The sequence below is a fragment of the Corvus kubaryi genome, unplaced genomic scaffold, assembly GCF_017639235.1.
Source record: "Corvus kubaryi isolate FWS band 111438036 unplaced genomic scaffold, C.kubaryi_AGA036_p1.0 37334, whole genome shotgun sequence".
Classification (NCBI taxonomy): Eukaryota; Metazoa; Chordata; class Aves; order Passeriformes; family Corvidae; genus Corvus; species Corvus kubaryi.
The window spans coordinates 122,063-135,230 of NW_024581108.1; the positions used below are offsets into that span (position 1 = coordinate 122,063).

Sequence of the window (13,168 nt, forward strand, 5' to 3'; positions counted from 1 at the left end):
GAAACCAGGCTGCAAATGGGATTGTCCAGGATCAGCTGTGGGGTCTGAGAGCTGCCAACAAGGCTGAGACTCAGCTTGGTCCGTGCATGATGCAGCAAGAATGGACACAGCCTCAAATTTCCTTCTAAAGAAAGCTCAAAAAGATATTATTTCTGTATTTTTCTTACTTCATTATTTTATTGTTGTTGTTGGCCTATTTATTTTTTTTTAATGGAGAATTGGTTTTAAAATAACTTCAAGGTGTGCAAGACAAAATATTCATATTTTTCATTCAGGAGCTGCAGTTGAAAAACAAAGCAACAACAACATTATTTTTGATTCTAGCTTCTAGTCTGCTTTACAGCTCTCTTTCCTGACAAGTAATTTAAATATTTCCTGGATACTTTTCAGCCCATTTCTTCCCTCTGACATGTACAAAGATAAGGTATAAATGCAAACTGCTATGATCCCAAACCACCTGGCTTGTAAGACAAGGCCATGTTTAGTTTAAAAGGAAATGAAAGGTGAGGGGAAGCTCAACCTGCTTTCCTCTGTCTAGGTGGGTGTTGGGGAAGATGGAACAGGAAAACCTTGGAAATATGATTGCCTGACAAAAGATTTTGGGAATATGAAAACTACAGGCAACATCGAAATGAAAGCCACTTTTGAAATACCAGGTCTTAGTTACTGAACAACTAGAAAACAATGGTATGGCCACTGAAGTAATCCCCTCTTGATGAAACAATACCCTCTGCTTGCAAACAGGTCCAAGGGTCAGAGCAGACCCTAGTAGCTCAGCAGAAGGGGTCCAAAGAGTAGTTTTTAGAAGTTAAGATGTAACACTCTATGGTAATATAAGGACTCTTATAGGCTGTATGTAAATGCTATAGGATTTGTATCTTGTATTAGATTGGTTAGTGACAATTAGAATATTCAGTACAGAAGATGATTTATTGTATTGTAACCAGGACTTCAGACATTCTCACTTCTGATTCTGATTCTCTCTTCTCTATTCCTCTCTTCCACTTCTACTCTTACTTCCACTCTTGCTCTTACACCCTCTCTCTCTCTCTCACCTGCTTACTCTCTTGGGCCTGCTCAGAGCTGAGTCTAGCAGCTCTGAGCAGTGCCCCAATACCCACGCCCTTTACAATAAACCGACTGTGTCCCAAGACCTGCCTATAGAGATCTCCATCCGTCTACGTCCGCCCGGTCCCGACTGAACTCCGGAACCCGTAACCTACAGGTGGGGAATAGGGATGAAGCTGAGTCGATGTATTTTACAATGACTGGTGATCCTTGGACCCTGCATGCCTGTATTAGAAGGGACAGGAGGTTCTGTTGTAGCTGCAGGTGCTTGTAAAATGCCTGTGAATGGCAAGGGGTGACTTGTGCTCATAGTAACACCTTAGAGTATGCATATTCCTGAGTTATTCCCCTGTGATTCCAGCTCCTCCTCTGCAGTCCTCTCACGCTCTCCTCTGCTGACGCAGGCCAGTTAATTTTGGCTTCCAGAACACACAATAAATAGAAAGAAGGCAACTGAAAAAACATGTTTTGGTTGGGTTTTTATTCCAAGCACTTCTTCAAGCTGCACTGGAGTGCTCCTCTCCCTGTGTTGCCACAGGCAGCCCTGGGTGCTTCCATGGAGAGCTCTCCCAGGAGAGACACAGACCATGCAACCCTCCCCTTCCCTCCTAGAGCATGCCAGGATGTGCTCAGACCTCAGCACACTCTGCACAGGAATAGGATGTTTTTTAATAACTCCTCTAATACCAGAGAGTTTCCCCCTTGTAAATGAATTCAATCATGAGGTGTGTTACGGACAAAAATAGTATTTATGTGAATGACCCAAAAGCAGGTTTTTTTGCTAAAAGCAGCCCTCACTAGGATCCTGTTTCCTCTTAATTTTAAGATATTGATGTCTTACTAATACCAAGCAGATATTGGGAACTGCAGTCCTGTAAAGGGCTCAGAAATTATGAGCAGTAACAGCAGTACTGAATACCCTGGCAGTTCATATATTCAAAACTTCACTTCTGCTTTCATTCTTTTTATGAACCGTTCAATTTTCTTTGATAAACCAAATACCACAAAGCTTTACTCTTCTAAAATCTTCCCCCCTCCTTTTCTACTCTTGACATTGTCACTTTTAAAGTGACTGGAAACGCCCCCTGAGTCACCCAACACAAGCAGCTTTGCAGGGTTTGCAAAGCATCCAGAATTAGAATGTAAAATTTAATTGAAAGTCCACAACCAAAAAAAAAAATAAAGACCCAGACCATGCTATCAGGGTATTTTCCTCTTTACATTTTATTTTATAATGATAACATTGTGTCAGTAATGAGAACAGACCATTGTGCGTTGCTCACTTCAGTAACACAGCAAAGGTGGTTCCAGTTGTTACAATAAATAATAAATAAGAAAGCAGCTGATATCTCCCTGTAAACACAGCCAGGACCACTGGCAGAGGCTCAGAGGTGGAACCAGGATGGGGATGGTGAAAGACTACTTGGAATAACATCCCCAAACTGGTCCTTGGTTCCTTGCTCTGCTCAAGCAGCTGTGAAAAGCCCAAATGATGCTGTGCTCTGGCTGTTGCTGGGACAGGGGGGCAGAAGAGAGTTCCCTTGGCAAGAAGTGAGTACCAGTGGGATAAGAACCTCCAGGTTTGGTCTTTAGGGATAAACAGAGCCCTGGGAAGCAGCCCTCAGCAGGGAGCAGTACTGGTGGCACTTTCCTCAGGACCCAACACAGGCTCCACATCACCAACCCATGCAGCTGCTGGCACCATTGTTGCCAAGCCGGAGCCACACCTTTCCAGGATCCCAAAATTCCTGCTGAGAGGAACTTTTTGAAGAGCTGCCCCCAGGTCTGAGCTGATGATGTGTCCTGCCACCCTTCCAAGTCGCTGAATTCATAGCACTGATTTCACTCACTGCACAGGTTTCTGGTAAAATGCAGTGGCTGCAGACTGGTTTCACCATCCAAGGGAACACCAAGCCCAATTATAAACCCAGGCAAAACCCCAGGTTTTCTCTCCGATGTGTGAAAAGCAAGTTTTCCATAGGATCGCTCACCAAACTGCCTGTTTGACTTCTCCATTCCCTGCCTAGGACAAGCTGCTGTGTGCCAAGATGCCTTCCACATCCCTAAGGGGAGAAAGGAAATAAGATGGGCTGCAAAGCATCCTTGTATTGCCATCCATGGTCCTCCAAACCCTTTAGCAGCTCTCTCTGCTGCTACTGGCATACTTTGCTCCACAATTGTGCTACAAATCTGTCTGGTCCTCTCAAATTATTACATGGAAAAGGTGGGAGGCATGCTAAGTGGTACAACAACTAAAATAATTTCATTTACAAACTCCTCAGGGCAAAGGACATACATGTGTGCTTTCAGCAGTGCTCTTCTAATAAATATAGATATAATAATAATAACAACAATGATAAATAACAATAATAGGAATAGAATGTTGTGCACGTGACCTAAGATTGGGTGCAATCTGAAGGTTGTGGAGCACAAGTGAGGGATAAAAACATCACTGCACTGGAAGGAGGTGGAAAGCTTTGATGCAGAGCATGCGTAGGACACAGTTGGAGGATCTTGGGATCAGGAGAAGGCAGGTGCTGGATCCCTCCAGTTGAAAATGCCATGTAGTCTTGGGGCTTTTATCCTGGCCATTCCCTGTGTGTGGGAATGGCAGGCTCCTGTGCTGGCCCCGCAGGCCAGTGGCTGATGTTGCAGATCATAGAGCAGGTGGGAGCTCTTTGGTTGTGGATGCTCAGGGAATCCCATCTCTTTTTCCTGGACTTGCAGCCCAAATCAGATTTCTTTCTTTCTCTGCGGTGGTGCAGGTCTCTGGTTGAACTGCAAGGGGAGGCTCTGGGCTCCCACCTGCTCCGCTCCTGCAGGGAGGGAGGAATGCTGGGCCCAGTGGCTCCGTGTGGAGCGGGAAGCACTTGAGGTCCTGGGGATCCTGCTAAAATTCCAGAACTTCAGCCGAAACCCTGCCAAGTGACCTTGGCCCTTGCAAACCACATCCCAACCTGTGCCTGGCCCCCCGGCTTGTCCCCCCACCATGGCTCAGGTCAGGTGTGCGACTGCTTGCTGGTGCTGTGGCTGGTGGCCTGTTTGGTCATGTCCTGGTAGGAGGCAGATTTCAGAAAGCGGGGGTAGGAGTCCTTCTCCATCAGTGTGCGGGTCTTGGCCTGGGCCTCGTTGAAGCAGGTGGAGGTAGCCCCCGAGAGGTTCTTGCGGGTGATCTCCCTGGTTTCATGGTCAATATTCACCTGCAAGGCAGCAGCACCCACAAACATTAACTCCCCTCCCATGTGAGGACAAAAACTGTTTTTAATCCATCTTCAGATGAGGGTGAAGTGGCTCACAGACATTTCTATCCCTTCATGGTTAGATTCAATATCTGTTCCAGCATTAACAAGTCAATGGTGATGGACCACACGATGCTAGAAATTAAAGCTTTCATGAACAAGAGGACATCTTCCCACTGATCCAAGAGCACTTTAATAAAACCCACCAGGATATTTTATTCCTTTCCTGCCCTATTTGATGGCACAGAAAATGCTCTCACCTCCCTGGGCGCCTCACTTTGGACAAACTCCTCAAAGATCTTGTTGGCTTTGGAGGCCAGCTTAGTTTTCGACCGGGTCTTTTTGAAGTCTTCGCATGCTAGCCAGAAGTCAAGATTCTCCTCGCTGAATTCGGTCTTCAGGAAGGTGTGGAAGGCATTTACCCCACCTGGGGAGGGGAGAGAAGAGCAGTTAATGGGACAGAAGGCAGGGAGGAGGAGGACCAGCAGCAGACACTGCCTGTTGAGCGCCCTGGGAGCTCAGACAGTGACAACTGCAGATTTCCTTTCCCTCCGGGCAAATTCCACCCTCTGAGACACTGCTAATTGGCCTCTAGACTCCAACAAAATCCTTTCCCACAGACAAGTAATCCTCTGGTTTTATTTATGTGACCTTTCTGTAATGAGGCTTCAGAGTATTTTCTTTACAGCTTCGGAAAAGAGCCAATTCTACCTAAGGAGAAGCGTGCTGATGCATCAGAATGCTGCAGGAACCAAACAGCAGTGCCTTTATTTTGATTTCTCAGCTGAGATCTGGGGGGAACAAGATGCTAAGGATGGGAGAGTAATCGCAGCAAGGATTTCAGAGCTGTGCTGGAAGGGTGTATTAAGTTACAAAGCTGGAGATGCTCGTTAGCCATCACAGCATGTGAGAAAGTCTGGAAAAAAATACACTTGGCCCCAGACTAGCACTGTGGAAGGACTTTGGCTGGGGAAGAGCTTTTAAGGTAGACTTTTGGATTAAAATTTGGCACTTCTGCCATTGTGCAGACCCCAGTGTAAGGAGAGGATTATGTGTGGGTCTAAGAAAGAGTTCCCATCTCTGGGTCTGCAGGAACTGACTGAATAGGGAGAAGGAGACAGCATCTCACAGGAGCCCTGTGCATCACAGACAGTACAGCTGACATCAGAGGGGGAAAGGCTACGGTGAGTCAGTAAAACAGCTGAATTCCTTCTCCCTGTGGAAGAGCCATCCCTGGAGGCACAGGACAGACAGACAGAGGGCAGCAATGCAGTTTTCTGAGCAAGCCTGAGGGGAGGTGGCTACATCGCTGTCTCCACGACACATTGAGAGCAGACACTGCGTTCTCCCGAGTGTGGAGAAAGGGGTGGTCTGGGAATATCATGACATACCCCCTGGTGGGCTGCTCCACATAGGATGCCCGTGACAATGCTCCTGTCCCAAGGCAGCAGTGAGGTGTTGGTGAGACAACACTTCTGCCCCCCAAAAACGCCCAGCCAGGAGTAAAGGGTACAGCTTCATGAGGCAGGCAATGAGCCCTGTGCATCAGATCTGGGCAGGAAAGGGACCTTTTTCTAAATCCTAAAACACCTCATTTGAGGAAGAGGCAAGATTTCATCATACACTGACTTCAGGCATACAGCTCACTAAGAGTACATTTGTCCTACACACACTCACCAAGAGAAGAAAACAAGATGCTACTCACTTTTGCTTTTGAGGAGCTGGTCAAAGGACTCCCTCCATTCCAGCACCTCGCGGGAAGAATCTCTGGAAAAGACAAAAGGAAGTAAGGCTTGCTGTCCAGTGACGAGGCACGGCAGCACTTCAGTTGTGTAGCTCCATCAACGGGAGACAGTGGCATTCAGCAGGAAACCAAAGCAAGAGGCCAGTATCCGTTACCTGTGGGCTCTCTTTCCTCTCTCCTCCCTTTCTTTTACCTTCCCTGATGGCTCACCCGACCTCAGCTCCATGCTGCTGACCAGGAGGTTCCCTAGGGAATGCTCAGAAAAACCCTTTTCTGCTGATACCAGTCCAGCAGGTTCTCTAGGGAATGCTCAGAAGAGCCCTTTTCTGCTGGTGCCAATCCAGCAGAGCCTCCTCTGCAAGAAAACCCCCTGCCCTCAGCAGCAATATTTAGTGTTTTGTCTTTAATGCTGCCTACATTCCCCAGAGACACCAGGAGGTATGGGAGCCCTGCAGGTTTCTTGCCTCTTGCCAAGGCCCTGCTCTCTGTGCCTAGTGCCAGAGCTTCTGTTCTCCAGTCAGACTTTATAACTGCTGGAGCTGGAAAGTGATTCGCCTTCCCGGTCTGCCTGGGTGGGACCGTGGGGAGGGGGAGCTGTGCTCTGTGCTCTCTACTGCGCAGATGGGCAGGAGCATCCCTTGGGAAAGTCTGATCTGTGGGGACCTGGCCTGGGCTGAACCTGGGGCAGAGCAGTGCTTGGCTTACCTCTGCCTGGAGCTCCCAATCTTGTGTCCTAGCTCGGTTTTATGAAGCAGGATCCCTAAGCGGGTCTTCAGATCTTTGGCTCTGAAAGGGAAGGAGGAAGGGGAGAGGTGGGATCGCTGGACCATCAGACTGCTGCCACCACCCCCTCCCCTCGCAGGGGCTGCACCCCACGGGCTCCGGGGGACAGCCCTCTCTCCCCAGCTTCAGCTCTCTGCTGTATGAAATAAATGCTCCCCACTTGCTTTTCCTGCTCCCTGGCAACCACGCTCGGCAGCGCATTAAACCTGGGGGACTGTTTTCTCCTGTCCTCTTCCCAGCTAGAGACACATGGAATATAAAGCACGACGAGCTCTTTCCTCTGGGCCAGGTAACAGAGCAGCTGCTAAGTGCCCAGCTGGAGCCCCCCCCCCAGCTCCCCGGAGCTAACCTGGTTCCTTTTCCCATCCCACTCTCCCGGCAGCGCTCCGCTGCTCCCAAACCACTGGAAAAACACAGTAATTCTTTCCGCTCGGCAGAGGGGGAGCATCTCCCTGCTGCCAGGCTGCTGCTCCCCTGCTCTCATTTTGGGGTGCCCTTGGGTCCCCAGGAGCCTGTCACCAGGCCGTGGAGAGGGTTGCGCTCCGCAGCAGCGCCATCCACCTACCCCATGCCTTCAGGAGCCAGCGGCAGCACGATGCTCCTGTGCCGGAGGCTGGGATGCTCCTGTCTGTCCCCGCGGCTCCGCGGCGAGGGCACGGAGGAGGCACCTCCCTACCGGGAAGTCTCTGCGGCAGCAGGGCAGGAGAAGAGGCTTCTGCCGCCGGGTGCCCCCGAGGCGTGTGGCCCCGCTGCTATTTTTGTGCCGCGGCTCGTTCAGGCGTCCCAAGGCGCCCAGACAAAAATAAGGGTTTAAATGTCATGCCGGCAGCGTGGGGCTTTGCAGTCGTGGTTGGCAGGGGGAACAACATATCACTTAACAGTTCAACCGTGTGGACAAAAATACTCCTGCTGCTGTCAACTCGAAGCAGGTTGTGCAGAGACAAAGCCAGAGAAACCCAGGTGTGTTTGTACAGCCCGACACGCGCCGGGCAGCCCTGTCCAGCCTCCTGTCCCTCCGCATGTTTTACCTCCGTGTTCCCCTCCTGCGGAGCAGAAAGGATGCAGCCACAACAAATCACTTCGCTGCGTGTTTCCTTGAGGTCTGCACCCCAATTTCTACCCTAACATCACATCCGCAGCAGCAGAGGTTGGTCCAGGTGCATCTTTCCCAGAGAACCCTCTACATCCCAGAAGAGCCTTACCTTTCCAGGCAAGTGATGGGGAGCGCGGCTAAGCCCCGGCACATGCTGAGAGCTGGGCACCCAGGCAGCCAGCAACTCATCGGGTCCTTACGGGCATGGCAGGAGGGTGCGACAGGCGGCTGCAGCACCACCTGCCCCGCGGTCGTGTGCTGGCGGCTGGAACAGCGGCGCGGAGCCGCACTTTATATCGGGTGGGAGGCGGGAGAGCGGGGAGGGGGACCCAGCATCGCTCTAGCCTCCAGCCAACCAAAAGCTGCTCAGGCAGCGCCCGTGAAGTAAGAGCTTAGGTAAGTCAGTGTGTGCTGGTAAGGGAGGGGGGAGTGGGAGGCCCAGGCTTGTCCTTGAGCATCACAGTCGTAGCTGCTTCCTCGAGAACAGGAAAAAACAGGCTCGTTTCCACCGACGTGTGGAGCCTGCTGAGTAACCGCCGGCGGGTGAGAGCGCGGGTGGGAGAGCGAGGGACAGGACAGACGCTGTAGCACACAGCAAGAGTTGTCAGCTCCATCCTGCTGCCCGAAGGCTTCCAAACCTCCCCGCACTTCCAGCATTGCAGCAGCAGGCTCTGCCCAAGTGGTTTAAGCAGGGGATGCCAGCCCCCAGCAGAGTCAGGCAGCATCCCAGTGGCAGGACGGTTTTCGCTTCCTGGGGCAATACGACAGAGCAGAAGGGTGTAATGTTTCCACTTCCCCCTAATGACACTGCCGGTTCACAGGTGCAATATATAAGGACAGTGTCTGGCCTCATGTGCTGGCTGAAGTTGCACTTCTTCATCACAAATTCCCTGTTGGGTGTAGGGTGAGAGAAAGGAAGGGAACGGATGCACATCAAAGAAATCCAAAGCCTGGGAAAGCATCTGGTAATGGAAGATCCTGATGAGACCTGAAAACTGAAAGGAGATTAAAAGCCAGGGAGAGGCTGGAAACTGGAGGGGAAGGACTGAGCCAGCAAAACAGAAAGATAAAGAGAAATGGTTAAACCAGTGTGAGACACTGCACACCAGCAAACCCCAGGGTCTGGTGCTACAAGCACCAGAGGTCCATGACAACCCACAGGTCCCCTATGCCGAGGTCAGTCTCCCAGAGGATCCCAGAAAGCTTCCCTCCCTGCAATTCCCCACCTCAATGGCTCTGGAAGGGAGTGACCTTAAATCCCCCTGCTCATGGCCAGCCCAGGGCAAGGCCAGCGCTGCCACTTCCACTCCTCATACTCTCCCTTCCTCCCTACTTCATCCCTGCTATCCCAGCTCAGGCATTTTTCCAGAGCTCAGGTTGTTACCTGCCCTTGCTGCCTACATTCATCACACACAGCACATTGCCAGAGCATCTTTCTCGTTGCCAGAGCATCTTCCCCAGGAGAGATGAACTGTGCCAGGAGGGTGGCAGCACAAAGCCATCTCGGCCCTGGGCCAGGGAGAAAGGCTCTCCTCAAGCTGCCTTTGGGTGCAGGAGCATGAGGATATCTGGATGGGAGACTTTGGGAGGAGCATGAGGCACCTCAGCTCCCTTGAGCTGTAAAGGGGAGTTATGTCTTTCTCTCATTACTTAGAAAAAGCCACAGAATTGTCTTGCTCATGGACAGACAGGAAAGATGCATCAGGACTAATGACTGAACACACACTTTTAGCTCCTGTCTCACCTCTAATGTAAGAGCAGCCTCTTTCCTGATGGCTCTGGGGTTTTTCACTTGAATAATCAAGTTTAAGCCTTCTTGGTTAGCAAATATTCAGCTACAGATAAGTGACTGGAGCTACACAAAGCTCTTATTCATGTCTTTTCTGTGCCTTAAAACCAAGATTAGAGCTGTGATCCTTGCTGTGGATTTAAGGGAAGAAAAGGAAGAGTAAAGGTGAGAGGGCTGTAAGGTTGCTCTTGCCTGTACAGCTGCTGAGAAAGTCTGTGCACATCCACAGTGTGGACAGTGCTTGATCTAAGTTTTTGAAGTGCTTGGCCACACCAGTCTGGTGCTCCACCCCAGTTCAGCACCATGCTGGGAGCACTGGTGTTACAGCAGCAGTGCCCCGCTGATGTGGGCATAGGCTCCTGGTACCCACAGGGCAGGGCCACATTCAGCTGTTTCACAGAGTCATAGAATGGTCAGGGTTGGAAAGGAGATCTGGAGATCACCCAGTCCAACCCCATGCTAAAGCAGGTTGGCACTCGCTGCCCAGCTGCAGCAGGTTACCAGAGGGTTTAGGATGGCAATGTCCTTTCTCCTCATCATCTACATCTCCGTCTCCTCCCTGGTTTTCCACACAAATGCTGTGCTCAGTGATGCTGTGGTGTTATTCTGCCTCATCATTTTGGGGCATGCCTGGTGTTAAGCAGGAATTCACCTCTGTCCTTTTCCCCTCTAAAACTGCAGCCCATCCTCCCACCTGCAGATCTGCAAAGTCACAGGATGCTGTAGTAACTCACTGGTGTTTGAGGCATCATCTGAGCAGGTCATGCCAAGAGGAAAACCTCCAGGAGCCTGGACACGTGTTGCAGGCACTTGGGACAGATGATTTCTGGCTACAACTCCATGGTGCCTGGCACAGCCACTGTGCTGGGAAGCATGTGTTGCTTGAAGCAGCCAGGCAAATGTAACTATGGCAAAAACACAGCTGGGATGGCAGCAACAGCAACTGGTGAGGGGGATGTGAGCCAGAGCAGAGAAACTCTGTGCCTCTCTGCCTTGAGATTACAGCCTGCTGACTGCTCCCCCCGCCCCGCGCCACCACCACTCTTTGCTTTAGTCCCTGTTTCCCTGCTGCTTTTTCCGAGAGAAATAAAGTGCATTGGACAAGTGTGTGTGTGGTTTTACTTTGTCCCTTGTGGCAGTTTTTGAAGCTCTTGGCTCAGGTGAGGCTAAGCTGACAGTGAAGCAGAGGTGAGGAACTGTCCATGGTGAGAGACAGAGCCCTGTACAGTCCCAGTGGGAGGGAAGGAGTCAGTCAAAGGCTTCATCTTTTTGGGCACCACAGTGGCTCAGCTAGAAGAGATACAATGCCACAGGAAATGCCACGCTCACACCGGGATGTTTGATCCAGAGCATGGCTCTGGGACACAGGGCAGTGCCAGATCCATGTGTGCAGGTCTAAGCCCAGGCACAGGAGTGAGATTGGGCTGTTCCAGCAAAATCCTCCTCACCAAGCCCAGGACAGACCCTCTGCCCACAGTGCCACAGCCACCAGGCCCCTGAACAAGCCACCACCTGACTCCTCTGCTCCCTTGGGCAGCTTTTCTGCCTCTCCCCTTTGATGGGGCAGGAAATGCTATTCAAGGACAGGCAGCTCACCAGCATGGGCTGCAGTAGGTGAGATATTTCATATTGCAGAGCTCTTCCCAGGGTTATGCAATAGCCTCTCAGCCCAGCCATATATGTGTACTCAGATGTCTTCATGCTGCTCTGTATCTAATTTAATTACATGCTTCCTGTCTCACTTAGCTTAGCAGCCTCCTGCGGCTCTGGCTCCGTTGCCTCCATTTTCAGTCCTTGTTTTGGAACACAAAAAACTCATCTGTGTTGCAACTCCTGGGACCAGGCTGCCTTTCCAGAACCATGCCACAGCCTTTGCCAGCACCAATCCACCTCCCATCCATAGGGACCAGTTTCACTTCCACCTGGAAGGTCCTGGCAACCCAGGTAGGTGCTCGGAGGGGTTCCTGCCTGCTGAGGCTGGGAAGTGGCTGGGCTGTGAAGGCGCCTGCTGCATCCACAGCCACTCTTTGCAAGCATTTGGGGGGTACAGCCACTGACTGGCTTCACCCTCAGCTGCAGAACAGACACACCATCAGCCCCAGGGATTGCTGCTGGTGTTTCTGGGTTAGTATTTGCAAAGTGCCAGCAACCTTGGAAAATATGAAAGTAAAGGTTTCAGCCCCAAACTACAGAAATGGGGTGGGGAATAGGAAAACAAGGGGTTTGTGACAGGATGCAAAGTGCCCTTGTGTATGTGCCCTCTGAGAATTTCTGGCAGCAATATTTTTGTATTTTTAGACTGTTTGAATGGAATAAGGGGAAGATACAGAAATAGATGGGAAGGGGAGGCACGAAGGAGGAGGAGAAGAGGAAGAGCCAGGGTTAGGTGTGCTGTTAGGGTCTCACTGCATCACCAGGCAGACTCACTAAAGAGTCTGTCCCTGATTTCTCCTAAACCAGGGGGGGACCACAGAGGTGGCAATCGGGAATGGTCAAACCCGAAGATAGCACTGCATGCTCCCTGCAGCATTCCAGCAGAGCCTGGCATGAAATCAGGGAGATGCTAAGTGCAAAGGAGCAGAAATGGGAGGTTTAAAGGCCCTGCTCATGTTGCATAGACCCTTCCTCCACCTGCAAGCTGTTGATAAGCTCTGGATGTCTTTAGGGAGGGAAGCAAACAAAGGAGATGGGAATGGGATGGAGATTGGTGTTGTGCAGGCAGGAACACAGTGGTGAGGATAGGGTTTATTGGTGGGTCTGGCAGTGCTGTGTTAATGGTTAGACTTGATGATTCTAGAGGTCTTTTCCAACCTGAGCAATTCTATGATAGTGCTGGGGAGGAGCAGAGAAGCTACCAAGGCTGAGACAGCAGCCAGGCATTTGCAAGTGGTCCCCGAGCAGCCACATTGCAGCTGGGTCTTGGCCATGGGCACAACTTACGGGACAGGGACAGTCAGGGGCTGCTATGGGACGCCATATCCATGTGGTTGCAGGTGAGCCTGGCTAAATCTGTGCCTGCCCAGCCCACCCCAGGACAGGCAGCTGCTCATGTAGGATCCTTCACCCTCACCCATGGGGCATTTGATGGATTCCCAACATGCCACGTTCACATGCAGCATGGGAGGAAAGAGCTGCTCTGGAAATTTGTAGCAGTGCGGAAAGAGATTATTGGAAAAAAATAATTAGAATTACAAATGAGGTTTTCAAGGGGCAGCTGTTATCCACTCTGCTCACGTGCTTGCTTTGCACAGCTGCACAGGGAGAGGTAGATGACAGCAGGTACGTTTAATCTTCTCTTTCCATTCCTGGCACCTGCTTTTTAAAGCCACTGAACAGCCAGAAAAAAAAAGCTAAAGATGATGGCTAAATATATCCTAACTAAGAGGAGAGACAGAGCAGCACTAATAGCAGATCCTTCCTGTAATGCATCCAAATTGGTTTGGCTCAGAGAC

At 50.8% G+C, this 13,168-nt stretch overlaps 1 protein-coding gene across 3 annotated transcripts; it reads right to left on the minus strand.

Annotated features, from left to right (window-relative positions):
• Positions 1-2,268: 2,268 nt before the first annotated feature.
• Positions 2,269-9,786, minus strand: RGS16 (regulator of G protein signaling 16). 3 transcript variants are annotated; one of them, XM_042029709.1, is made up of 5 exons: positions 8,037-9,786; positions 6,757-6,837; positions 6,013-6,074; positions 4,568-4,734; positions 2,269-4,268 (listed from the first exon to the last, which is right to left on the minus strand). In XM_042029709.1, the coding sequence occupies exons 1-5, from the start codon at positions 8,114-8,116 to the stop codon at positions 4,068-4,070; spliced, it is 591 nt and encodes a 196-aa protein (XP_041885643.1). In that variant the 5' UTR covers positions 8,117-9,786; the 3' UTR covers positions 2,269-4,067. The 3 variants fall into 3 exon arrangements, with proteins under 3 accessions (XP_041885643.1, XP_041885644.1, XP_041885645.1); XM_042029710.1 differs by lacking the exon at positions 8,037-9,786 and adding an exon at positions 7,400-7,988; XM_042029711.1 differs by lacking the exons at positions 6,757-6,837; positions 8,037-9,786 and adding an exon at positions 6,207-6,543.
• Positions 9,787-13,168: the final 3,382 nt, after the last annotated feature.

Excerpts from the sequence above, each read along its gene's own strand:
- RGS16 (XM_042029709.1), bottom strand. The coding sequence starts at position 8,116 with ATGAGTTGCTGGCTGCCTGGGTGCCCAGCTCTCAGCATGTGCCGGGGC. Across the intron at positions 6,075-6,756 it reads ATTGGGAGCTCCAGGCAGAG|AGATTCTTCCCGCGAGGTGC; the intron begins GTAAGCCAAGCA and ends TGTCTTTTCCAG. Across the intron at positions 4,269-4,567 it reads AAAGTGAGGCGCCCAGGGAG|GTGAATATTGACCATGAAAC; the intron begins GTGAGAGCATTT and ends GCTGCCTTGCAG.